Below are 27,233 nucleotides of genomic sequence, written 5' to 3'. Positions count from 1 at the left end.
TTTTAAGAGATCATATTATTATTTATATAATTTAAAAAAATTTTATTATTATTTTTTCTAATATGAAACAATATTTTTTTATAAGACAAATACAATGAAACAGAGGGAGTATGCATGTATTATATTCAGTATGTGGCTATAAAGTTGATAGACCATTAATGATTCTAAAACAATTCAGCTAGAAGGGTCGGTGAAAAAAGTAACTTTTCCAATAGAAAATCATGGTCGTGAATGACGTCATAAATTTTAGACTCACGGATCATCAAACATTAATCTGCTCAAAAAAGCTTACATATAATAATGAGTTCTGCAGTTAGCTGGACAGAATTAAACAGTAGTTGGTCAAATGATAATTCCAAAACTGTAACACATGTGAGACTCGATCAAAAAATATCCCTGTCTTTCTCAATCATCAATCTCTTTAAAAGCCATGCACTTTTGTCTAACGTTTCCAAGGCTTCTGCTTCGTCGTTTAAACGCTATTCTGCGCAGAGAGAGAGAGAGAGAGAGAGAGAACGGTTTCCAAGGGGCATAAAAGAACAGCCATGTGTAGAAACCTAGGGTTTCATCGTTCAATCACCAAGTCCCATGAGGTAATTACTCTAAAACCTCTTTAATTCTCTCCTTTCCCGCTATTTTCTATCATTAAAATCATAGTTATATCAGCTTCTCTGTCTCTTATCTAATTTTTCATCCTCATAACAATCATATATTCCCTCTCTCCTAAATTATAAAATATTTTTTTAAAAAATTTAATATTCAAAAATATAAGACACTTTGATAAAAATAAAGTTTTATAATTATACTTTTTTAATATTATCCATCCCATATATTCTCTCTCTTTAATATTCTTTCATCAATGTAATATTAAATGAAGGATATTTTTAAAATTTTATATTTGTCTTTAAAACGTAAGGTTGTAAAGTGTTAATGAGTTTTATTGGCATGAGATTTTACCTAAAAATGTTTAATAATTTGAGACGGAGGGAGTACTATCCTTATCCTAAATATAAGATAAAGTTATAGTAATTAATACTTTTTTTATAATTTCATCCCTTGTTTATTTATTATCATTTGAATTCCTAAATAACAATTTATTATGGTCATTAATCATAAAAGAGGGTAAAGCTGGAAAAAGTACTTTTTTTCACAATCTCAAGATTATAGCTAACATTTTTTAATAAGCGCAAAGTTTGTTAATTTTATCTTATATTGAGAACTGAAGGAAGTAATTTTTTAGAATAATAATATCTGCTAATTTGCTACGTGCTTGCTTACTTTCTGCAGCATCATAGATCTTCAGTATTATTGGATGGATCTCAGTACATACAAGAGTTAAAGAGAAAGCTTGAAAAATTAGGTCAAGCAGTGCTGGATAAAGCACATGACATGATTGATTTCGATCCGATGCCTATGGTAGATCATGCTGGAAAACTTTGTTCTATAGTTCTTGTTTGGTAAACCAAAGGATGTTCTCTAAAAGGAACCAGAAAATATACTCAGAAATAAAATGGAATAAACATATTTGGGCCTATTTGTTTTATGGTTTTAAAAATTATTTTCCTTTTTTTAAATAAAAAATTCATTTGGATAAATGTTTTGGATTTCATTATTTTTAAAATTGTTCTCATTTTCTTAAAACAAAAAAAAAATATTTTAATTTTTTTTGTTTTGTTTTATTTTTCTTATTTTTAAAGATATACTACATTTGATAATTAAAAATTACAGTCAGCTCACACATTACTATTATAAGCCACTGTCATTAGCCACCAAGAACAATCAGTATCAACTGATTTTTTAATTCTAAATTTTTTTAATTAACATAATCAAATAAATTTTCGTTTCATTTTTTTTGACATACAAACAATTTTTAAAATTTGGTTCATAAAATAAATTTTAAAATTGAAAAGTGAGAACAAAAACCTTACAAGCCTGTTATTTAATTTCCTATTTCCTTTTTCGCTAGAAAACACTTTTTCACCTACCAAACATTGCATTATACATAGTTTTATATATATATATATATATATTCTGCAGATAATGTTTAATATGAAATCTGATTGCTATTATAAATCGTTGTTTAATTTGTTCAGAAGGTAACAGTGGAAGAACAAGAGAAGGGTTTTCTGATCAGAGTGTTGAGTCGAAGAAGCTGCCATGGATTGCTGACTTTCATATTGGAAGCTTTTGAAGAACTGGGCCTCGATGTTCTGTCAGCCAGGGCTACTTGTGTGGATGGCTTTTGTTTAGAAGCACTTGGAGTCAAAGTAATGATCACGTGAAATACTTCCAAAAAAAATTCATTTATATAAATTTCAAATAAACGACGTACAAACCACGAACAGGAACTCACATGCACAATCTATCTATAATTCTATTATATGTATGCGAATAATAAAAGACAAATAATATACCTACCTCAGTCACTTTCATGAGTGCTTTTAACTGTTGCGTGGAGCTACTGACAGGTTAGATATTTGTTATGATGCTTTGTTTCAGGACGAGGATGAAGAAGCAGCTTGTGATGATATCATGGACGAACAAGTAGTTCAACGAACTGTGTTTCGAGCTATTCAGAACTGGAGACAACTTAGAACCAATGATCCGGCTTCGAGCTAGCTAGCTTGCCCTAGCTTATGATAATTAAATTTGTAATCTGTTTCATTAATTTCAATTTCGTTCTCTCGGTTTTTTATTTTCATAGACTTCAACTGTCTTCGATTCAGATATATAGCTTTTTCGAGATAGTTACGAAATGGATGTAGCACATATGGTATTCCAAAGTTTGATTCTTAGATATGTGAATGGAGAACATTGTTTGAGAAAAGACAACCATTTACATGGCCATCAAATTCCTCGAGGGATTGGTTCCATGATTATTAGTTGTAGAGATAACTTGGAAACCCAATATATATATATATATATATATATTTCAAGTTAGTTGCAGAGTTATTTCCTTCGGATCATCTCTATTCACAACTCCCCTCTCCGTCTGTTCTTTTTTTTTTTTTTTGGTTAAACTAACTCAATTCTATGTTTCATGCTATCTAATTAGTCACTAATTATAGGCTATCAGAATTACTAGGATTTATAAAAATTATAATTTTTCTGAGAAATTAAAGCTTACTATAATGAGATGATAATTTTTATGTTATATATATATATAATTTTTTTCCAATAACATAAAAGCTCCTTTACTTATGGGAGCAACATTTTTTTTTTTTTTTTGCGAAGGAAGTTGAACTTTATTTATAATAAGAAAATGTAAAATCAATGCAGAACCATACAAACAAGCCAAAAGAAAAGAAACAATAGCACAACAAAAAACTTAGATCTACGTTACACAAGGGCCTAAGTTCTAAAGACAATCTCTCGTATGGAGAGTGTGGTTGACAAGGGCGTAGACTGCATGAATTATGGTCGATGAATGTACAAATCTCCAATCCTAATAAAATCTGCCATCGATTTCTTGAGCTCCATTATTCTGGTAGATAAGTGAAGGAGATGTTTTTAAGTGGACCAAGGTCACCAACCCAGTGGTCATATTCCAGAAGCTCGTTTGCGTGCCATCTCCGAGTCTCTGTTTGATCCCAATCTGGGTACCATATATTCCAAATCTTAGCAAGATTCATCCAAAGATGCGATAAACTTCTAATCTTCAAACATTCCGGCCCCTTTCTACCCCAACCATATTTGCTTCTCAACACCCGTACCCATTGTAGTAAGAAAATATTAATCATTTAATTCTTATAGTTTTGACCAAATTGTAATTTAGTTCTCAAAATATGATTTGTTATAATTCGATCCTTATAATTTTTGTTTAGTTGTAATTCAATCTCTAAACTTTAATTCTTACAACTCAGTCCCTGTACTTTTTAATAATAATTTAAAATATTAGTCCCTATTTTTGAAAAAAAAATATAAATATTAAAATTATTTTAAAATTTAGTACTAATATTTAAAGTTACTAAACCATTTTAATCTTTATAAATATAAAAATTAAAATTTTAAAATAGTTTTAATCTTTATAATTTTATTTTTAAAAATATAGAGACTAATATTTTAAATAGTTAAAACTATAGGAACTAAGTTGCAAGGGTCAAAGTTTAGGAATTGAGTTACAATTAGGTTAAAACTACAAGGATTAATTGATTAATTTCTCTAAAATTTAAAGACCAATTTGCCAGGAACAAATTGTTCTGTTCTTCCATATTTTTAATACCATAGCCTCCATTGCTTTGCGTTCGTGCATTGCTCCCTAAATGAAGTCCCTAGCATATGTAATTCATCCAGTAGGGGACAAAGTTTTAGCTTTCCATCTTAATAGCTTTGCTCTGATCTTTCCCTTAATATAGCTATAAATCAGCTTGTTTACTCGCTTATGAAGTAATGGGACGCCTAAGTACTTACCCAGGTTGTCACTTTAAAAGCTGTTTAAACCTTGTCTTTGTTTGTTTTTTTGTTCTTTCTTTTGCTAGAAAAGAACCAATTTTCTTAATCACCAAAAAATAAAAAAATACAAACATTAATAGCTGAAGCCAAAAAACATGCAAAAAAATAACCTAGATACTATTGGAAATTGTGCTTTAGAGCCAATCATTGTACCATGTACATTATTATTTAATAAATTTCTTTTTTATTATCATATTAATTACATGTTCACTATGATAACTATATCCTTAAAAAAACTATAATGATTGTCCTAAATGTCCTTGGTCGGTCATCTATAAGAGATCATAGATGAAATAAGACTAGTATAACTTTAATTAATTATAGAGATACAAATCAAAGTCATAGGCATGTAAAAGAGTACAAAGTGCTAGACTAACCCGCTATGAGAAAGTTGCATGATATAAGTCATAAGTTTATTTCATATGCAACTATATTACTAAGCTTTTTGACCTATGATCATCATGGATTCCTACATGATGACAACTAAACTTTGACCTTTTTGAAAGTTACCTTTGACTGGATGATCATAAAGGCTATAATTGAGTTTAGTGATATTCATGTAGAGGAATATAAGTGGTCAAGATAAAATTTATCCCTGACATTAAATGAGAGATATTACTCGGCCTCTTGATGAGTAAAATAAAGAAATGTATGGCTATACTACAATGGAAAAGGTTTTCTCCATTATTATAGTTAGTCCACTTAGAGATCGAGAAAGTAGTGGTCAGGTAAAGGAGAATGATAATTTCATGTCTCACACTTGATCGAAATATCACGTGATAAAAAGAATGTGATACAATTGCATAATAGGTTACATCGAATTATCAACCCCCATATGAATTTGATAGTTGTAATGTCTTGTTAGAAGCCACTTATAACTTGTGAGCTAATAGTGTAATTAGTCTATTGCCAACTTTATATAGGCCTACAAAGTCGCACACAAGAACAACCCAACTCGAGCTATAATGTCTAAGTTCATTGAATCTGGAATATATCTAGATTCAATGAATATAATAAAGGGTGAATGAATTATATATATATATTTGAATATTTATTTGATAAATATATATATATATATTTATTTATATGAAATATAAAATTCAAAATATATAATTTTATGTGTGTGTGTGTGTGTGTGTGTGTATTAATGTGTGTGTATGTGTGTGTCTGATATATATATATATATATGTATATGTATATGATATATAAAATTAAATATATATAATATATATATTTATATATATCTTTTATATATAATATAATATGTATATATGATATATTATATTATATTATATTGTGTTAGTTTTAAATTTAATTTTATATAATAGATTAAATTTAATAACCAACATGATATAAAAGAATATCATATCAGTTTTATAGTTTAAATTTATGAGATAAATTTAAATTAGACATGATATTATCATTTTATTTATGAGATAAATTTAATCTAAATTTCAATTGGCTCTTCAAGAGGAAGGCAAAAACCCTAATATATATATATAATAGATACAAGGGGACGTGTAAAGGGTGAGAGTTAAAAAGGTTTTGATAGCCAAACATTTTGAGAACCATGAAGCACCTTAAAAAAAAACCAACGTTCGAAGAAAAACGAATGCTGAAAGCACTAGCACGCTATTTGAGTTAGAGAGTTGTTTGTGTGGATACTGGTAAAGGGAGCAGATCTACATTGTCAGCTCTTGAGATCTAAACTCTTGAAGAGAACGCTTGTCAAGTTTGAAGAATTAAAAGGTAACTCTTCTATCTACCTTAATTTAAACGAGTTCGTTCAGTCCATATTAGGATAGGAATTTTAAAATTTTAATCTTTTGCTGCGCCTCCCTATCCAATAGTGGTACTAGAGCTAGGTCAAATTTTCATTTAAGTTAGATTTTGGTTGATTACGTTCTTAAATCTTCATGTGATTAACTTCTTTAGATGAACATTGTTTTAAGATTCTTGAAATTTATATGTGATATTTCTGAAATCCATATATGTTTTGCATGTGATATTTTTGAAACATATATATATATATATATAAACTTGTTTTACATATTCAAATTTATATGAATTTAAATAAATTAATATGATTAATATTTAACTATATGATAAGCGTTCTCAATGTCATTATTGTTCATCCATATTCTCATCTGGTTTAGGTTGAATTGTCAATATGATTGATGAATCCAAAGGGTCTAAGGTAGCAACACATTCAAAGAGAATAAGCTTTTTGAAAGCTTCGGGGAGTGTTTCCCCTTGCACCCCCATAAGGGATGCTACCCCTTGACCCCGCTCGCTAATCGGCTAGCAGGACCACCATGGCTAACTCTACATAGCGCAACTTAATTCACAATTTATAGCCTTTCATTATATATTAATTGTTTATTTGTTGTGTTTTGTTTTCCTTGAAGTTGTTTAGGTATGGTGACACATATGGCTTTAGTTTTAGAAGGGTTGTAAATTTTAAATATAGCCTGTGTGTCGTGCCTCTCTCTATAAACTTTGAATGTACATTATCTTCTCATCTCAATCCCCTCGTATGTATAAATGAGGTTTGTTGATGTAATTTATCTTCTTAGAGAGGTCTTTTCATTGACTTGGAATGGACATAGGTTAGATGAGCCATATTTTGCCACGTTTAATTATACTTTTAACTAGATCATAATATGCATGATTTTGTGTAAGATAAAATTGCTTTCACTTTACACAGTTATTAAATTAATAAATCAAACCCTCTAATCAAAATCTTAAGTCTTAATGCTTAAAATGACCATGTTATGGTGAAAAATCTTTCTCTTAGATAATTTCAAGAGAAAATCTTGACAGAAAAAAGAATTTAGAAAAAAAAAGTTAAGGTAATTTTATGCATTATTTATCTCAAAATTTATTGAGAGAAATATTTTTCTCCAAATATTTCTAGGGAAACATTATAATTCTCTTAAATAAGTTCGAGAGAACTGGTTCTCTTGATTTTTTTTTTTGAGAGAAAGTTCTCTCAATTAATTTCAAGAGAAATATTCCCAAATATTACTAGAGAAATATTTCTCTAAAAATTTTTTGAGATAAAGTCTTGAATTTCTCTCAAAATATTTGAGAGAAAGTTCTCTTGAATATTTATGAGAACACTTTTCATAAAATACTAAGAGAAAAATAATGTATTTCTCTCAACTTTTTATAAAGTCAGTTAAATTAAAAAAAGATAACAATATTGTTTAACAAGAATTTAAATCTTGATTTCTTATTATTTGATGGAATTAATAATAAATAATATTTAACAATATATTTTACAATATTTAAAAAAATTACGAGCAATTAGTATATAAATTATTTTTATATATGTAATTAATTTATATAAAAATAATGACGTGCTTTCATATTAATCTTTGCCAATGTTGTTTTATGCATCTCTCGTATAGTTTGTACTCTTTTATTGCACATCAATATATAGTAGTTGGTTAAATTCTTCTATGGTTCAAACCTTGAAGTATGTTTTTATCAATGTTGTTTTATGTAATTTAGGTATTCAAGTGCTAAAAGAATCATATTGAGGCTGAACATGTTTATTTTTTTATTTCCAACGTTTGTATTTGTATATGCATTTAACTAATAACTCATTTTTAATTAGCTGATCACTTTATGGGATATAAATTGAAAATATTTTATTTACTAACTTTATTAAACATTGTACGTTATGGATTTATATTATGCAAGGCTTATATATTTTAAGTTCGTGTTTTCAATTAAATCATGACATTATTTATTCTATAACAAACTTTTGTAATTAATAATATTAAAATATAATAAATATCTAATATATAATAATACATTTATTTAATATATTTATTTTGTATATTAATATTTTATTTGAAAAGTACATGAGTTCAAACGGTGACATGGTTGCTCAGGGAAGAAAAGCTGTTGGGTTCAATTCATTACCTTTGCGTTTTTTTTTTTTTTCCACTTTCACTTGAAAGCAAAATAATATTTAAAACCAAAATTTAAGTCTCAAGAATTGAACCCGCAACACACACTTAAGAACGTGGAGCTCATATTCTACCAAGCTAAAGTGTATTAGTTATCAAGTTTTTATTCTTAATATATTATAAATTTAAAATATATACTTTCACTGATATCAAATTCCCAATTCTCTCTTTCATTTTCAAATTCCCCCCATTTCAGAACCCTTTCATTTTGAAACACCCATTGCATTTTTGGTTCTCTCCAACTCCACTCTTGCATTTCCAACTACATTATGCCATAGCTTCCTTCTTTCTTCAGTCATTGGCACCTCCTTCCTTTGCTATTTAGATTCTCTTCGAACTCACCGTTCAGATTGTGGTCAATCTACGACTTTTGCTCAAGCTCAAGTCTCACCTCAGCTCAACTCGCATGGTTGTCTACTTCTCACCTCTCAAACCCAAGTGGCATTCTTTCAAACTCACATCTCAGTTTTAGCTCCAGGTTTGTTTCATTTCTTCTTCTAGGTTTTATTTCATAGTTTATTATTCAACTAATTTACATATTTTTCTTTTTTTAGCTTTTTTTTTTGCCTTAAAAGGACCAGGTTTGTTTATCCTCAAATGACACGCTAGTAGATTTAGAATTTACTTGAATTGGAAAATGATTACTTAGGACTTTTGGAATACTTATAAAAAATGTTTACAGGACAATGCTTATTTTACATATATTTTGATAATCACTAGATTGTTGTTGCATTAGTGTTGTTGCTAGTATATGAATTGATGTTACAAGAAAAAAGGTTGACAAGGAATCCAATTTCATATTAATTTCATCTGTCAAATTCTCATGGTATTCTCTCAAATATTGTCGTAAGAACAACTTTCTCTCGTATTATTTCAAGAGAAAAGTGCCTCAATCTGTTCTCCATTTGACCATTTCTCTCAGTCTTTTCTAAAAGAATAGTCTTTTCTCACAAAATTTTGAGAGAACATAATTTCTCCTATAAGATTTTACTCTCCAATTTTGTTTGAGAGAAATTTCAAGAGAATTTTTTTTTTCTCTAGAATTTTGGTATGTTTTCTCTCAAAAAATTACCAAGAGAAATTTGCTTTTTTTTTTTTATTATAGTGAAACATGAAAGATATGACCAAATTGAATACACACATGAATATAAACCATTTACCCTTCAAGAATTGGGGCTACATAAAGTGACAATTTTGTTTCTGCAAAAGTATTGCTCTTGTATCTCATCCTTTTCACCTAGATTGTTGTCAGCCTATTGCACAAAAGCTTGACACAATAATCCAAATTGATCTTTCTTCAGTCCAATGCAAAGATTATTGAGAAACCTATCATTAGAAGGAGATACTATTGTGTCTAAATTAAAATGAATGAAAATAAGATAGAAAATATATCATAAATTTACAAGATTAATAAGATGGCCCATGATATATCTAGCTCCTTCATCAATAGGAATTCCATCATGTCTTTCTTATCAATTGCAAAGGGACATATCCTATCTCTACCCATGATTCTTGTAAGCATCTTTAAATCAATTGGCTTTGTCATTTCCTTGAAAAAATCATATAATTGTGACACGAAAGGGAATTCTCCAATGGCATTAGAATCCTAATGAAACATGAAATAAATAAAATTCATATAAATAATTAAGACAAATAAAATCAAAAAACAATGATATATTCTTTACCTTATGAGCTACCATCTCCATGTCAACAGTTCTATTATCTTCCATTAAGGAGAATCAGTTAGGTGTTAAAGTTTCTCATTATATTCTTATCATCAAAATTCTATCTCAAATTCTTTGTTTCTACTATATTAATAAGCAAACATTGAAGTCTTGATATTATTTGAAGAAGTTACCACAATGCTTTCATAGGATGCCCATTAGTTATCTCATCACCATCAACATGATCATAATGTTCACTTTGTATCATGGGGTCTCATATTTTGAACACTTGTGTAGCCATTTCTACTCATTTTTGGGATAGCATATAGTCATTAGGACAAACATATATCTCTTTATAATCCATACCTATTAGGCACAAAATTTTCTTTGCCTTGTACATACATTTTGGAAGAAAATTCTGAATTGGAAGTATATTGCTCAATAATTCAAGTAACTTCATATGAAGTTTGAATTAGTTCACTCATTTATTGACTTTAAGTTAAGCAATCTCAACATAGCTGTCAAGCATGTATGTACTTAGTACATACCAAGTCAAAGGCTTCTTTGCATTACTACACAAGATGTCATATACATGTGACTGTGCAAATGTCTCTACCTCAATGTCATGAATCATATCCTCTATTCTATTATCCAATTCATTCACAACTTGCTCAATTTAGGATACAATAGTTGTTCTTGCTTCACCATGTCATATCCATCTTGTATACCTTATATTTATCCTATGACAAAGCAAATGCTCTTTTATTTTAGCAATACCCTATAGATTTTTTATTTAAATAGTTAAAATAAGGACACTAATACTTCTCATTTTTACTAGGGATATTTCTTCTACTAAATACTAGAAATTGGTCCACACCATTATCATATTTCTCACTCATTCTCCTTGCATTCATCTAACTCCGATCCATTCTATTTTTACCTAATCAATCATCACAAAGTCTATCAAATTAACAATTCTCTAACTTAATTTTTCTTCACTTTGTTAAGGTTATATGCTCAAGGTAAACATCTACTCTTTTTAAAAAAAAAAATTGGCAAAGTCTCCCTTTAAAAGTTAGACATCCTAAAATTTCAAAAACCAATAGAAACAACAAACAAAAACTAATATTTACCTACTAAAGTTAGGAAATATCAAAGTTAAGCATAACCAAGCTCAATTCTATATATTTGAGCTTGCACAGACACATTCATATTAAGAAAATTGGTAGAGTTTCCCTTTGAAAATGGGATCTCCCAAAATTACATTATAATAAGCATTTTAACGTACTTAAATCATCAAATATCAATATAAGTGTCAATACAGAGCAAATTTACATGTAATTAAACTAAGGAAGCCATGACTCCCCTAACTTTTAATTTTTTTCCTTAGTAAAACGTAGGAGTTATATATATTTCCATTGTCAATTAATCGATGACCTTAGCTAAATTGATGAATCAATAAAGTAATCCCTCTATGGTTTAGCCTTTGATCTTCCCTTTCTCTTTGTTTTTACGTCCTTCTTGCTGAATTGATGACATCGGCCATAATTTCAATCTTATGACCATAGCAGTATATCAATTAAGCAAATATAAAGGACAATGTTGAAGTGAGCCATGTAACATCCCAAGCTTTTGCTTAGGGATTTAATTATGGAAATGGTGGATTTATTGAGGAATTAAAGTAGAATTCTTGTTGTTTTGAAGTTTAATTGAGGGATTAATTTGTGATTGAGGTTATTTAAGGTTAATCAAATTTTTAAGCACTTATTTATTGTTTAAATTGGGCCTAAGATCATGGATTAAGATTATTTTGGGTTCCAAAGTAGATATTGGATCGATTTAGGGCAAATTATTAGGCTTAAGTGGGATTTTTTGTTATTGTACCATATGCCATGATACATGATACATATGCTGTGGCACATAGCACATTTTTTGCATTTATTATTCTATTCATTAGATAGAATAAAAATTAGGGTTTTTGGCATGGGAAGGTGACAAAATTCATTGCTCTACTAGGGTTTGTTGGTCATCATCATTAAGGCTCAAATTTTTACTAATAGTTAAGGTAACTTTTGTAATCTCATTTCTACCCTCTAATCCTATCTTTGAGTTAATTTTTCTAAATAAGGTTAGGATTTGTGTTTTTCATGTTGCACAGACTATGGATTAAAGTTTTAGGCTCATTTAAGGTTAAATTAGTGTTATTTGATTAGTTTCAATGATGATTATAACAATGGAGTGTTGAAATCTAAAACCTTAGAGTTGTTGGGTAATTTTTTAGGATGATTTCAAGTTGTAGAGGCCATTTAAATGATTAATTAATGTAATGATGATGGTTATGAGTATGTTTAAGAGTTTATATGGGTGTGACAATTGGGTTAATGAAGATTGATTAACCTAATCGTAGGATTAAGGTGTGATCAATGTTAAGCACTTGTATTAATGGTAGTTAGCATTGTATTAATGGTAATTAGTATTGTATCATGGGTAGATTATGGTGTTAACACCATTGGAGTTAGAAAAATACTTGTTTGTGGAAACATTCTTGCTAAGGGCAAAGGTAACCATTACTTTTATGTTGTGGTATATGTTGTGTGACCAGTTGTGTGTGGTTTTACATGAAAACAATTATTGTTTTGAAATATATGTTTTTAAAAGGTGTATAATATTTTTTTGGAAAATGTATTGCTAGTAGAATAAAAAACTATTAGTATGAAATTAATTGTTTGGAGGCATGATAAATTGTTTGGATTTATATTTGTCTAGAAAAATTATTATACACTTGAGTCATTTGGGTTTGGATGTTGTTTAGTAATTTTATTGTTTGGAAATAAACCATGCCTTGTGGTATGCTCAGTTTTGTATAAGATTGGTTTAAGGTTGTTAGTGGTTGGACTAGTAAACCTTTGGCCTGGTGAATGTTACCAAGTATGGACTTGAATATGAGGAAAGGAGGGTATAAGGTTGGTGTCATGAATTCATGCTTAGTTTTGTCTAGATTATTTGCAACACTTAGTTAGAACTTGCTTTGTTTGCCCTAATTAGCTATCACATGATTAATTGCATGGCATCCATCATGGCATATTAGTTATGGTTACTAGGATCTTTATGTCTCATTCATTGTTATTAACATTTTATAGGGAAGAGTCAAGTCAACCTTACTTTGTTGTAGGCCTCTATTAGTTTTTAATGTATATTTTGCCAACCAAATGACATATTTAGTATAAATGAGGATGTGCCTCACTCCTTTTGATCAAAGTTGAACATGATAGTTGTAGGGGGCTTGTCTTTTACTTTCATGGCCTGATTTAACATGTTTTGATTATGATTCAAGTATGATAAAGTTTTATGACTAATTAAGTTGAATACTCATTATTAATTGTGTTAGTTAGTTGTAACCCAACTATGAAAATTTTGATTTTATAGTCAAGTTCATGAATATAAATTATTGTTGGGAATGTATGTGGAGTAGTCAAGTGTGCTGCACAATAGTTATTGGCTCTGGTGTTGATTTTGGAAGTTGAAAGTGTTTGAAAATAGTGTTTTGGACCCATTATAGGTTTTTATTAATAAAATCTTTATATAAGGAAATTTTTGTACCAAACTAAATTCATTTACTAGATTATTTAGTAAGATTCATATGAACATCTGAATAACTCAATTTGAATATCTGTAGAGAAAGTTATGCCCATTTAAACTTCACTGTCACTATTCATATCGCTATTTTGCTAAGATCAACCAAGAGTCTATCAGAACCCTCTAGATATAAATCACACGATTCACCTATATTTCCCACTAAAGGACCCTCTGACATACGTGTAAGAACATTACTCTCTTTTGTGCTGTGAAATCTAGGAGATTGTATATGAGGTACATCGACAGTCATCTCTTGTCATAAGGACATAAAAGTCATCATCTCCTCTTTTAGTTTTGCAAGGTGGGCTTCTATATGAGCTTTAAATGAAGCTTCAGCATCCTTCATTGCTTATTGTCTTATATTTGCTATTACACTTTCCAGCTCCTCTCTTGTAACAACACCCAAGCCATTAGGGCGTGCATGTGCTCCAAATTAATCTCTAATTCCCACGCCAAATACAACACCTTTAACATGTCCTAGATGCTCTGGTTTTCCTGTAGCAACCACTAAAATGTCATTTCTACCCTTTGGAATAAAGGATCCTTGAGATTGTTGTTCCTTAAGAGCCTTCTATAACAAACAAAATAAATATCATCACATTTTGTATTAGTAATTGAATAAAAAAATTAAAGAATTAAATGTTACTTACAATCCTTTTGGCAGCCTCGCATGCCTTCCCACTTGTATACCCTCCTTTCTTGTATTGATGACCATATCCCCATTTATCCTCACGAGAGATAAGCAACAATGGGGATAAGAGAACAGAAAGATTGGATTTTGCTTCTTCATCTCTCTTCTTCAACTTTTCATCCATTAAGATATCGTTGACACGATCATAACCCTAATGAGACATTATATGGGGGCATTCATTTCTTCAAACAATTTCTTTACCTTTTGCTCATTTTTCTTATTAATAAAAAGTAACAAATTAATATAATCAATTGAATTAAATTACTTCAATTAAATCAATTAGAAATAGACTAACCATAGCTTTTTTAGAAGTCTGAATTCTATAGAATTCCTACCAAGTTTGTTCATCCAAAAACTAATATGTCTTGAGAGGATTAGGATGAGGCTGACCTTCTTTCCACTTGATATGGACAAATTTTCTTGCAAGGTCAATCTCGAAACCTCTCTAATGTTCCTTATAATATTTTATCAACTGTCTCTAACATGCTTCATCATTTGGAACATCATAAGTGAGCTATAATTAATAATAGTTAGTATTTTACACATAATAATTACAAATGTTTATAACTTTACAATGATATACTTGAATGCTTTCCCAAATTTGTTCCTTCACACATTTTGGAACATCAAGTCAATCTTTATACAAGATATTGGGTTTGTTACGTGATAGGAGCCTAAGGTAGCTGACAAACTTGGCCTTATTTAGCCCTCACAGTTTCGACAGTTAATCGAATTGAATTGGTAATTTACAGCCGGTGGTCCTACTTAAGGTCAGCTCTCTCAATCATGTTCCTTATCTACCCCTCCTCACTAACTGGCTCTGACTAGGATTACTATCACTGCTATGAGCAATCTCTGCTATCGGCTAGCTTTGAGTAACCTCTACAGTTGGCTGGCTCTAAGTAACCTCTATAAATGTCTAGCTTAGAGCACCATTAGTAGGTCCACTCTGATTCTTCTCCATGTTCCTAAAAATAAAACAAAGAATTGTAAATAAAGCATAATTTAAAATTAGAAAACTAACATTAATTTAAAAATTAAATTCATAGAGATATTCTCCCATATCCCTTTATGGTGATCATTTCATGTGGCATGTTTGTCATCTATCTAATTTACATTCAAATTGGATAGTCCTAATGAGAAGGTAGGAGTTTCAGAGATATCAAAGCCTATTTCATTCTCATCATCACTATTGATCACTCTTTTTCCTTTGAGAGCTATTAACTAGCTTTTATTTTTTATATCAGTAATATAGAAAACTTCTTTTGCTTGGTCTACCATAATAAATGGCTCCTTCCCATAAGTTAGTCTTCTAAGATCAACCAATGTAAATTCTAATTTATCATCTTACATGCCATTAATGTCAACCCATTTGCATTTGAAAACAGGCACTCTAAATTTTGTATAGTCTCCTAAATCTCTTCAATAATCCCAAAATAAGGCATGGATGTCATTTTTGAATTCTTACTTTTCTTACTTGAGAAGTGCACAACTTTAGCCACTATTATAACTCCACTATTTTACATAGTACTCTTCTTATCAAGAGACTTTATATAAAAATGATATCCATTAATATTATATGTATTTTAGCATATCACATCCATATTAGACCCTCTGCTAACCATTTAATTGTATCAAGAATATTATCTTCATTTAAGACTTGTTGTTTAAACCAATCTGCAAAGGTTCTATTGTGTTCTTTCAAGAACATTTGTTCAGTCATTCTTAGCCAATTGCATTCTATCCTTAAAAGTTCTTTATGGGTATTTATGTAACTTCAAACTTCATCAATATTATTCAAGATATATAAATGTACTTCTTGCACTTCATCACGATTCATGCTCTTTATTGATACCCCACATGTGCCTCAACCTAATTCTCTCCTCTCCTGATAAGATTTAGGAAGCCAATTGGTTTTGTATTTGACAAATAATCAAAACAAACCTCCATAGCTTCTTTAGCAATATATTTTAAACAATAGATTCTTTAGGGCAGTAAGGATTCTTCATATATCCTTTATATATTTTCATATATCTCTTAACTAGGTACATCATCATAAGTAGATAGGGCCATACATTTTAACCTCCCTTACTAAATGAACTATTAAGTGTACCATAATATCAAAAAATGGAGGAGGAAAGTGCATCTCAAGTTAACATAATATAATACAAGCTTCTTGTTCCAACTTATTTAATTTGAGGGGATTAATAACTTTACTACATGTTATATTAAAAAAAAATTAAAGTCTAGTTATTGTATGCCTCAAATCTTCTTTTAATATATCTCGAATGGCCACTAGTATTAATTGTTGCATCAAGATATGACAATTATGAGACTTTAAGCCTACCAATTTCAACTCTTTCATTAACACAAGATTACTAATATTTGAAGAATACCTTGATAGCACTTTAATCCCATGTAAACACTCACAGAAACTTGTTTCCTCTACATTGGACAATGTATGAGAAGCCAAGGGGCAGTAAGTCCTCTTACCTTAGCTTCTGATCTCAGGTGTAAGTCCTTTCATATTCCCATTTCTTTAAAATCTAATATTGCATTCACACCATCCTTTGTCTTGCCTGGCATATTCAGAAGTATTTCAATAATACTATCACACACATTTTTTCCACTTTCATAACATCAATACAATGCCTCACTTTAAGAAAGCACTAATATGGACGATCAAAGAAGATAGACCTTTTTTCTATATAATTTTGGCCCTTATATTCTTTTGAGTCTTACCAAGAATAACATTGATGTCTTTCACTTGTTTATAGATTTTCTCCCAATCAAAGCATCCGAAACATGAAGGTGCTCTTGGTGGCCATAAAAAGCTTTCTTTAATTTATGATAAGGGTGATTCCATCTAAAAAATCTCTGATGGCCAAGGTAGACTATCTTCCTTCCATGTTAAAGTTGATAATAGCATGTGCCTTCTTTATAAATTAGACATGCTTTGTGACCTTTGACACTATACCTAGACAAATTCTCAAATCTAGAAAAGTTGTTTATAGTGCAAAAAATCATAGCATGTAGCTTGAAATTCTCCTTTCAATTTGCATCAAATACATCTACACCTACCTCCCACAGCTCTTTCAAGTCTTCAATCAATGGTCTTAAGTAAGTATCAATGTCATTTTTAAGTTGTTCTGGTCCTGAAATTAACATAGATAGCATCATCTGCTTCTATTTCATGCAAAGCTAAGGTGATATGTTATAAATCATCAAAAGAATAGGCCATGAGCTATGTATAAGGATTCATTCCATCATTGGAAAGTCTAAGCCTTATGTTCCTTAGTTCATTGTGAAATTTAGGAAACAATGAATCAATTTTCTTCCACTGAGGAGATGGCTATATATTAAAATTTTCCATTGAAAATCCTTTCATCTACGTGCACCTTAAGTTCTTCACATCATTAGAATTCACAAACAAGTGCTTAAACCTTAGTATAATTGGAAGATACCACAAGACCTTTGCAGGAGCCCCCTTCTCTTTGTACTATGGTGCCTTACATTGTGGATACTTCTCCTCCCCTTTAAGCTCCTCTTTATACAGCACACAACCCATTAAGCACAAGATCTTCTTAGCATCATAATAACAATTCAGTAGTACATTTCCTTTTGGAAGTATTATTTGGAGTAACTCTAGAAACCATGTAAAACTCTAATCACTCTACCTAGTTCTTGCCTTCAACATAACTAATTTTAATACCCCAAACAACAAACTACAATTAGTATGCCCCGAATATAAAGGCTTCACTGCATCAATGCACAAGTTCTCATACATATGTGTTTGTTCAAAGGCCTCTTCCCTAACATTACGGATCATGTCCTCTAACAGATCTTTGTCCATATCTACTTCATCATCAAGATTATTATCAATTTCCACATATTAAGACATACCGCTACAGTTTTCCAATCATTCACCATGCCAAATTCATATCGTATAATTCTTGTAAATCTTATTGCAAATCAAGTGTTATCTTATTTTAGCAATACTTACTCTTATCCAATTGAAGCAATTTACACAAGGATAGGAGAACCTTTCACTATTGTCAAACTTTTTCTTAGTAAATTCCAAAAACTCCTTCACACTATTATTAAACACATCACTTGTTTGTATAGCATTCATCTAACTACAATCCATATGTTACTACCTAGAGGAAAACTAATGTGCATGTTATAATCTTCAAACTATTTCAAAAAATAGAAGGGGAAGGGGGTGATAGGGAAGGTGTGGGGGAAGAGGAAGAAGATGATCAATGGAGAATGGGGGTGGGTTTTTTTATGTTGTTTTGAATAAGATGCAACCATAGGTGACATATCTTGTGTTACTCATCATTAAATCTAATTTTTTTAATTTTAGCTTTTAACAGCGGGGTGGATCTCACCCGTTATTAAAAGTAAATGACTCTCAATAGTAAGCCACACATTGTTGAAAGAAACAATTTTTTTTTTAAAAGTCTCGCTTTCAACAAGGGGTGAGAGCCACTCACTATTGAAAGAGACAATTTTTAATTTTTTTAAAATTGCCACTTTTAATAGTGGGTGGCTCTCACCCGCTATTAAAAGTGGGAATTTTTAATTTTTTTTAAAATTTCTCTTTTAACAGCAGGTGACATATCACTCGCTATTAAAAGTCCTGTATTTTCTTTAAATATTACAAAAATGCCACCACCTTTACTTTCAATAGCAAGTGCGTTTTAACCAATGTTAAAAGTCCCTTGTAAAATAAAAATTTTGCATTAGTGTTTCATCAATAGGACCTTTATGCAAATGTATGGATATTTCTTAACTCATGCTAAAATACTTCAATGTCTTAATAGAATTAGATGGATTAACAATAGGGTATGGAAATTGTAGTAATGTTTTTTCACAATGTATGGATATTAACTTAATGCTCTTGTTACAATGTTTCACCAATATAGTTTACGACAATAGTTGCTAGAATATTGGTTATAGACCAAAAAGAGAATGAAGGAAGAGTTTGGAGGCATATTTTTAGTTCATAATTCATGGTAAAAATGGTAAACAACCTTTGGACTTGGATTATTGAAGACAATAGTAGAGAAACATTTCCTAAGTATTTAGAATACAATATTAGAGATTATAACTTTATATTTGGTCCTGCCTTATTCATTAGTCATTAGTGGTGCTATGTCTTCGAGACTAAGACCAAGAAGTTCTATCTTGGATTCATTAGTTATGTTGGAAATTGTGCCCTGAGGCCAACCATTGTAATATGCATATTATTATTTAATGAATTTCTCTTTTATTACCACATTAATTGCATGTTCACTATGATAACTGTATCCTTAGACAAACTATAGCGACTGTCCTAAATGTCCCTGGTCAATTATCTATAAGGGATCATAGATGAAACAAGACTAATGTGACTTTAATTAATTATAGAGATATAAGTCAAAGTCATAGGCATTTGAAAGAGTATAGGATGCTGGATTGACCCGCTATAAGAAAGTTGCATAGTATAAGTTATAAGTTTATCTCATATGTAACTATATCAATAAGCCTTTTGATATGAGATCACCATGGATTCCTACATGATGACCACTGAACTTTAACCTAGTCAAAAGTTACCTTTAAGTGGGTGATCATAAAGGCTGTGATTGAGTTCAATGATATTTATGCAAAGAAATATGAATAGTCAAGATGGAATTTTTCCTTCATGTTAATTAAGAGATATTACTAGGCCCCTCTATAAGATCCTGAATTTGTAATCCTATGTTAATCATTGATTAGTAGATGAATTAGTGATTTTAATATAGGATTAGGATTCTTAATAGTGATGTGTTATGTTGACTCATTGGGATATTATATGAATAGATATGAGGGAAAAAGCAAAATCTTAAAGCAGAGCATGCGAGTATAGTAAGGATTTCCCTCATTGTGCCATGTGTCGCAATTGGGAATAGATGCGCCATGACATATGGTGCAAAAATTTGATTAATAGGGATGTGTCTAGCTCGTGAAATAGAAAGGAGAAGTGTGGGAGAAGAGTTTTTGCCTAGAGAAGAATAGGGGATGTGTTAAGGCAAGCATAATCAAGAGTAAGGACAATGTTTTCAACCTGTTACTTATCGAGTAAGTCACGTACTGCCTTAACCTTTGATTCTACCCGATTTTTCCTTAGTTTTAACTAGTAAGAAATTAAATTCAGGAGTTTCAAAGAGTTAATTTCTCACCCTATAGTAATAGAAAAGTTCTTCAAAACTAAACTAGTGCTTTATGACTGGTTTGAATTGAAATAATAAAGCTTTAAAGCAATAGGCAAGATTTTCCCCAATCTAGAGAGAGAGTAGTGAGAGAAATTGGCTGGAAAGGTTAAAGCTTGAAATGAGGGATAATAAGTGGTAATTCGTGTATTCAAGTGTGAATTATGGATTTGATAGCAATTAAGTGTGTAATTTTGATAATTGACACTTTTTGTTTATAGTAAAATTGACTTTGAATGTCAATTTTGTGTAGATTCTAGTGTGAGATGAGTAGAAAAAGCAGAGAGAGATTCAAGTAAGGAAGTTACATGTGTAACCCTTTCTATCGGACAAAAAGGTTGAGGTAACTATATAGTTTATTGTGTTTATTAACTATTATAACTATGTAAAAGTAAATACAAAGTGATGAATTTGTTGTTTTAAGAGTTTTATGCATGATTTGATATTGAAAATGGTTTTAGCATGAACATTGATTTGTGAAATAGAATTTGAAAAGTCCTTAATTTCAATGGATATGTATATATATACGTTATGAAAGTATATGTTGTGGAAATGTGGATAAGCAGTGATAATTAGGAAAAAGCATGATCATAAGGGTAGGAGTTCACTCAGGATATGTGGGGATATGTGTGTATGGAGTTATGTGAGTGAAAAATCTATATGGTCGAGCTAGCACTATGGGATATTTGGTACAACATTATACAGGTTGTTACCATGGATAATTTGGTACAGCATATTATAGGACTAATACCATAGGACATCCTGGCAGTTTAGCAACTCCCTAGTGCCTATTAGGGTATAATTAGGAGTCAACGATGCCTCTATTACCAGTATGTGAAGAGGAAAATCAGTCTATAGGTGGGTTAGATTACCTTTGGCTGAGTGTTTCTACAACCGAAAGTGTGCTCGAGTTAACAAGTAGTTAATCTAAAAGAGCCTATGGTTTCGTATCGGGGAGCAATGGAGGTTCAGTGGCTAGATGGTCATGCTAGTATGTATTTGCATGGAATTGATTTGGAAAGATGAATTTATTTCATATTTTGATATATAGACATGATATTACCTTAGTTTTGATACTTTGACATGGTTATTAATGGTAATAGGCATTAAATGAGCTATATTGGTTACTGAGATTTTTATCTCACCCGTGATTATTTACATTTTTCATGTTCTAATACTAGTAGGTCTAAAAAGGAAAGGACATAGGCTGAGTTGACATTTCTCGCCTAAGTCTTTATAAGATATGGTGTAATAATTTGGTAGATTACTAGTCCTGAATGTGTATAAGTTGCCATAGGATTCAGTACATGTCCTCAAAGTTGTATTTGTGATATGTTTGATGATTTTGAGCTCTCTAACCTTTTATATATGTGTAAATGATAAAATGACTAGTTGGGCTAGTGGAAGAGTGTATATGTGTGTGAATATGTGATGTTTGAAGGGGATGGATAATGATTTAGCCTTGTATAGGATTAAAGAAATGAAAATGTATTTTGGCCCAAAAAGTGTAAAATGGATGGTTTACAGGCCAAATGCTTGTATATGCATTATATTGTACATGTGTATGGTCAATCAAGTGCGTACTATCCATTTCACTACTACAAAAAAGTGTATAATTGACGCCCTATAATTGATATTTATTTGAAAAAAATGACAAATAAAAAAGGCAGAGAATACTTGACAGTTGTTACAAAACAAGCGTCAAATATTCAAATATATACTTGATGGTTATCTAAAGACAACCGTCAACTATATATATTTGACATTTTTATAAATAACCGTAAAATAAAGGTAAAATTTACACGTCGGTCTTCGATAAATAAATGTCAAATTAATAGTTAAAAAAATTAAATCTTTTCACATACTTGATGCTTGTTTTGAAATAACTATCAAGTATTGTCATTTAAATTCCCTCCAGATTTCTTTTTTACTCTCCATTTCTGCAAATTGTTTGTCTTTAGAAATAAACCCAGAGCTATTGAAACCCATTTTCTATCACCCCAACTGCCAAAAAACACATTTTCGGTCTCAATTCTTAAGGGGTTTTTTATTCTTAGCCTCCATAAGTCTCGTGGGCGCTAGTTCATTTGGATTCTCGATCTCTACCATTTTTCAACACACTTCTCTCTGTTTTTCTGCACATTCGGTGTTCCCTCTTCTTGTTGAGGTGGGTTCTTACTTTCCTAATCATTAATCTTCATTTTGAATGTATGGGTTGTTGATTTTAATTTTCATACGTAATAAATAGTTTTTTTGTTACTTATTTTGATCTACATTATTGTTCTTCTTAGTGAATGTTTGAACTTTTGAGTTTTTAGGTGCTTAATTATTGAATTAATAGATCATCCAATTGTTTTACTGATATGAGGAGATTCATTAAGCATATAAAAATAGTATATCACCTAATAACCTTATTTTTAAGTTTTGAGTGTTTGTTCTATAATTGAATAATTAATTTAGATTTATATTCCTTGAGTTATCAATTTTCACATTACTAGTTTTTTAATTGATTGAAAATTGGCTTATGAAAAAATATTTTTGAGATTTTAAATTGATATTTATATAGTGTTTGATGTGGTTTATATGATTTTAATTAAAACTGGGCTTCTTATTAATGTTGTTATTATTGTTGTTGGATCATATATAGTCTCATTATGGATAACTTGATTTTTCTAAAGGCATAAAGATCTGGTAATACTCATTTTAAGCCGTTATATATACTATCAATTTCTTTTTTAAATTATTCCTGAATATAACTTTATGTGATTGTTTTTGTGGATGCTACTGTTGTTGTCATTTAGATTAATAGAGAGAGGGGATAAAGCTCGAGAAACTCTCTTTTTTAAGTCATTATATTGCCGAAATTATTTCAATGGCTAGCATTAAAATGTAATTATTAGTTTTAAACAAGATTAAAGAGAGAATGTGCAAACATGTGGTTAGTAACTTATTAACTGATTGATCTTTTTATCTAATTCTCCCACTATTTAGGAGTGGTCAAAGTCACTAATCATATTTCCCTATTAATCTTTCTAGGAATCATGGATAAGGAATGGATGTCTGCCAATCGTCTATCTAAGGAATATTGAGATGGGGTGGCGGATTTTGTCAAGCTTGTAGTTAAGCATGCGGAGGATCCTACTAGGATTATTTCCCCATGTTTAAAGTGCAGTCTTGTGAAGTGGGTTAGTCCAAATACTTGTAAAGAACACTTAGTGATTAATGGCATGGATCAAAGTTACAAGTGTTGGACAATGCATGGTGAGACAAGAGATGATATTGGTTGTAGCTAGAAGTATAGTGAAAGCTGTGCATCATCTCCTGATGATTTTGACATATGCACACTTGAGGAAGATTGTCTTGAATAGATAGCCAAATCAGTTAAAGAGGACCTCGAGGATTGTCCAAAAATATTTGAGAAGTTGAAAGTGACACGGAGACACTATTGTATGCTGGTTGTAGTATATCAAAGTTGTCAGCAGTGTTAAAATTGTACAACATGAAGACAAAACATGGATAGAGTTATGTGAGCTCTACTGAGTTGCTTGGGTATTTGAAAGTAGAATTACTTCCTAAGGAAAATGAGCTTCCTTGTCGAACATATGACGCAAAACAAGTATCGCGATCAATTGGCATGAGTTATGAAAAGATACACTCGTGCCCTAATGATTGCCTTTTATTTTAGAATGAATATGCGTCGTTAACCTAGTGTCTGAAGTATAATGCCTCATATTACAAGCAGAATAGATCAAGTCCCACGAAGGCATTATGGTATTTTCCAATCATGCCTAGATTTAGACACATGTAGAGCAATGTAGAAGTTGCAAAAAGCTTAACATGGCATGAGGATGAAAGGATAAAAGATGGCATGCTTTGTCACCCTGCTAATTCTACACAATAGAGAAAGATTGATTATGAGTACCCTGAATTTAGGGAAGAGAGTAGGAATCTATGCCTTACATTGTCTACCAACGGGATGAATCCTCATGGGCTTTAAAGTAGTAGCCACAGCACTTGGCTAGTCATTTTGGTGATTTATAACCTTTCTCTATGGCTTTACATGAAGTGTAACTATATGATATTGTCCATACTAATTATGAGACCCAAGCAACCTGGGAATGACATAAACATATATCTTGCTCCTCTAATTGGTGACTTAAAGATCATGTGGGAGTTAGGTATAGAGGTATATGATGGGTATAGAGAAGAAAGATTTAATTTAAGAGCTATGCTCTTCAGTACAATCAATGACTTTCCTGCTTATGGTAATCTGTCAGGGTATAGCATTAAAGGGTAACTTGGATGCCCTATTTGTGAAGAGGGAACACATTCTATGAGGCTTCAACATGAGATGAAGAATGTTTACCTAGGGCACCGTAGGTTTTTACACCAGGAACATCATTATTGGTGGTTGAGAAAAGTGTTCAATGGAAATCCAAAAGAAGGCAAGACACCTTTGCCGTTAACTGGTGATGAGCTGTTTGGGAAGATCAAGGATTTGGATATTGAATTTAGAAAACCATTTGTAAGGCACCTTAGGACAATTGGATGGAAGAAGAGATCTATTTTCTTTGAACTGCCTTATTGGACCACCTTGGATGTTCAGCATTTTCTTGATGTCATGCATATTGAAAAAAATGTCTGTGAGAGTCTTATTGGGACTTTACTCCAAGTGTAAAGAAAAACAAAAGATGGCATGAAAGCAAGGTTAGACATAGTTTCTTTAGAAATAAAAGAAGAATTAGCACCCCAAGATAAGGGGAACCATACCTTTCTCCCTCCGGTAGCTCATACGATATCTAAGAAAGGGAAAACTACATTTTGTGAGTTCCTTAATCCAATTAAAGTTCTTGAGGGTTACTCTTCAAGCATAAAAAATATTGTATCAATGAAAGATTTGAAGTTAAAAGGCTTAAAGTCTCACGATTGCCATGTTTTAATGGAGGATTTCATTCTAGTTACTATACATGTAATTTTACCCCCTAAAGTACGATGAATGATCACTAAGTTATGTTTGTTTTTCAAGTCCATTTGTAGTAAAGTGATTATCCCACATAAGTTACCAAGGTTGCAAGCTTGAATTGTATTAACACCGTGTGAGCTTGAGATGTATTTTCTACTAGCATTCTTTGATATTATGATCTACCTAACTGTTCACTTAGTTAAGGAGGTTCAAATGTGTGGGCCTACTTATTTAAGATGGATGTATCCTATTGAGCATTATATGAAGATTTTAAAAGGCTATGTGAAAATCAAAGTTGACCAGAGGGTTGTATTGTTGAACGGTATATTTGTGAAAAGGCTATTGACTTTTGTACCGAGTAACTGAGTCATATTAGTTATGTTGGGCTTTCAAAGTCTTGACATATGGGTAGAATAGGTGAAGAGGGGATCATGGGAAATAAAGTTGTTACTATATCAAGTGTACAGTGGGAGCAAGCCCACCTATATGTGTTGCACAACATTAAAGAGGTTGAAGAGTATGTAGACAAGCATATGGCTGAACTTAGGAGGGATAATCTCAATAAATCAAAAATTTGGTATGGTAGGGAACACAATAAAACTTTTACAAGATGGTTTAAAGAGTACATTCTTCAAATGTTAAATGTTGATTCCAATTTAGTTTGTAAAAAATTGAGATGGTTAGCTAACGGTCCAAGTAGACAGGCCATTTCTTACACTGCTTACCTTGTCAATGGATACACATTTTATACAAGGGAGCAAGATGATAGGAGCACAATACAAAATAGTGGTGTAACTCTTATAGCTCATTCCATACATATTTCTAACACTAAGGATAAAAATCCTATCTATGCAAACATGTCATACTTTGGTGTAATTGAGCATATATGGGATTTAGATTATATATCCTTTCAAGTTTCAGTCTTTAGGTGTAAGTGGATTGATCGAAAAAATGGTTTGAAATTTGATTATCAATTTGGATTTGTACAAGTCAATTTGAACAAGGTAGGGTATAAGGATGAGCCTTTTATTTTAGCACAATAAGCCAAACAAGTGTTTTATATCCCTGACCCTGCTAATAAGGGGTGGTCTATTCTGATGTTACATGAAAAAATAAATGAAAATGTAGTAGTTAAAGATGACCCATTTGAAGGGACATCAAATTAAAGTAACGACACTGCTGATGAAGCTCTATACATGAGAAATGATTACAAGGAAGGCATCTAGATTTTAAAAAGGGGTAAATTATTTCAGCATAAGAAAAAAATATTTCAAGGAGGGGGAAGTAAAAAACCAGATTCAAGGAAACAAAAAAGAGCAACTTGAACATGTAACCTTTGAATTAATTGTGCCATTTTTTTCATGTTTAAATTAGTATAATTGATTAATATTTGAATTAATTATGCCATTTTTATTTCATGTTTGAATTAATATAGTCGATTATATTTGAATTAATTATGGTTGATTAATTTTTTGAATTAATCATGGTCGATTAATTTTAGAATTTTATTATGTTACACATATATGGCTTCAGATTCTGAGTCCAATGAAATCCCTCCATCAGATCCCGCTACAACTTCTACTGATGCTCTGTCATCACAAAAAAATTGGAGCA

At 30.9% G+C, this 27,233-nt stretch overlaps 1 protein-coding gene across 1 annotated transcript; it reads left to right on the top strand.

The window, feature by feature from the left end:
• The first annotated feature begins 469 nt into the window (after nt 1-469).
• LOC129301805 (uncharacterized) lies at nt 470-2,817 on the top strand. Its single transcript, XM_054940410.1, has 4 exons — nt 470-593; nt 1,288-1,416; nt 2,094-2,267; nt 2,500-2,817. Exons 1-4 carry the CDS (start codon nt 546-548, stop codon nt 2,617-2,619), a joined length of 471 nt encoding a protein of 156 aa, XP_054796385.1. The 5' UTR covers nt 470-545; the 3' UTR covers nt 2,620-2,817.
• The last annotated feature ends 24,416 nt before the right edge of the window (nt 2,818-27,233 follow it).

This window comes from Prosopis cineraria, unplaced genomic scaffold (assembly GCF_029017545.1).
Source record: "Prosopis cineraria cultivar Desert tree isolate PC_DT_omini unplaced genomic scaffold, ASM2901754v1 PC2, whole genome shotgun sequence".
Lineage (NCBI taxonomy): Eukaryota > Viridiplantae > Streptophyta > Magnoliopsida > Fabales > Fabaceae > Prosopis > Prosopis cineraria.
The sequence above is the reverse complement of the archived record's forward strand: the minus strand, read 5'-3'. Positions and strand labels throughout refer to the sequence as shown.

What these genes read in the sequence shown, in the direction of transcription:
- LOC129301805 (XM_054940410.1), top strand. Translation starts at nt 546, where the DNA reads ATGTGTAGAAACCTAGGGTTTCATCGTTCAATCACCAAGTCCCATGAG. An exon ending in CAATCACCAAGTCCCATGAG is followed by an intron (nt 594 to 1,287) that starts GTAATTACTCTA and finishes TACTTTCTGCAG; the next exon opens with CATCATAGATCTTCAGTATT. An exon ending in TAGAAGCACTTGGAGTCAAA is followed by an intron (nt 2,268 to 2,499) that starts GTAATGATCACG and finishes GCTTTGTTTCAG; the next exon opens with GACGAGGATGAAGAAGCAGC.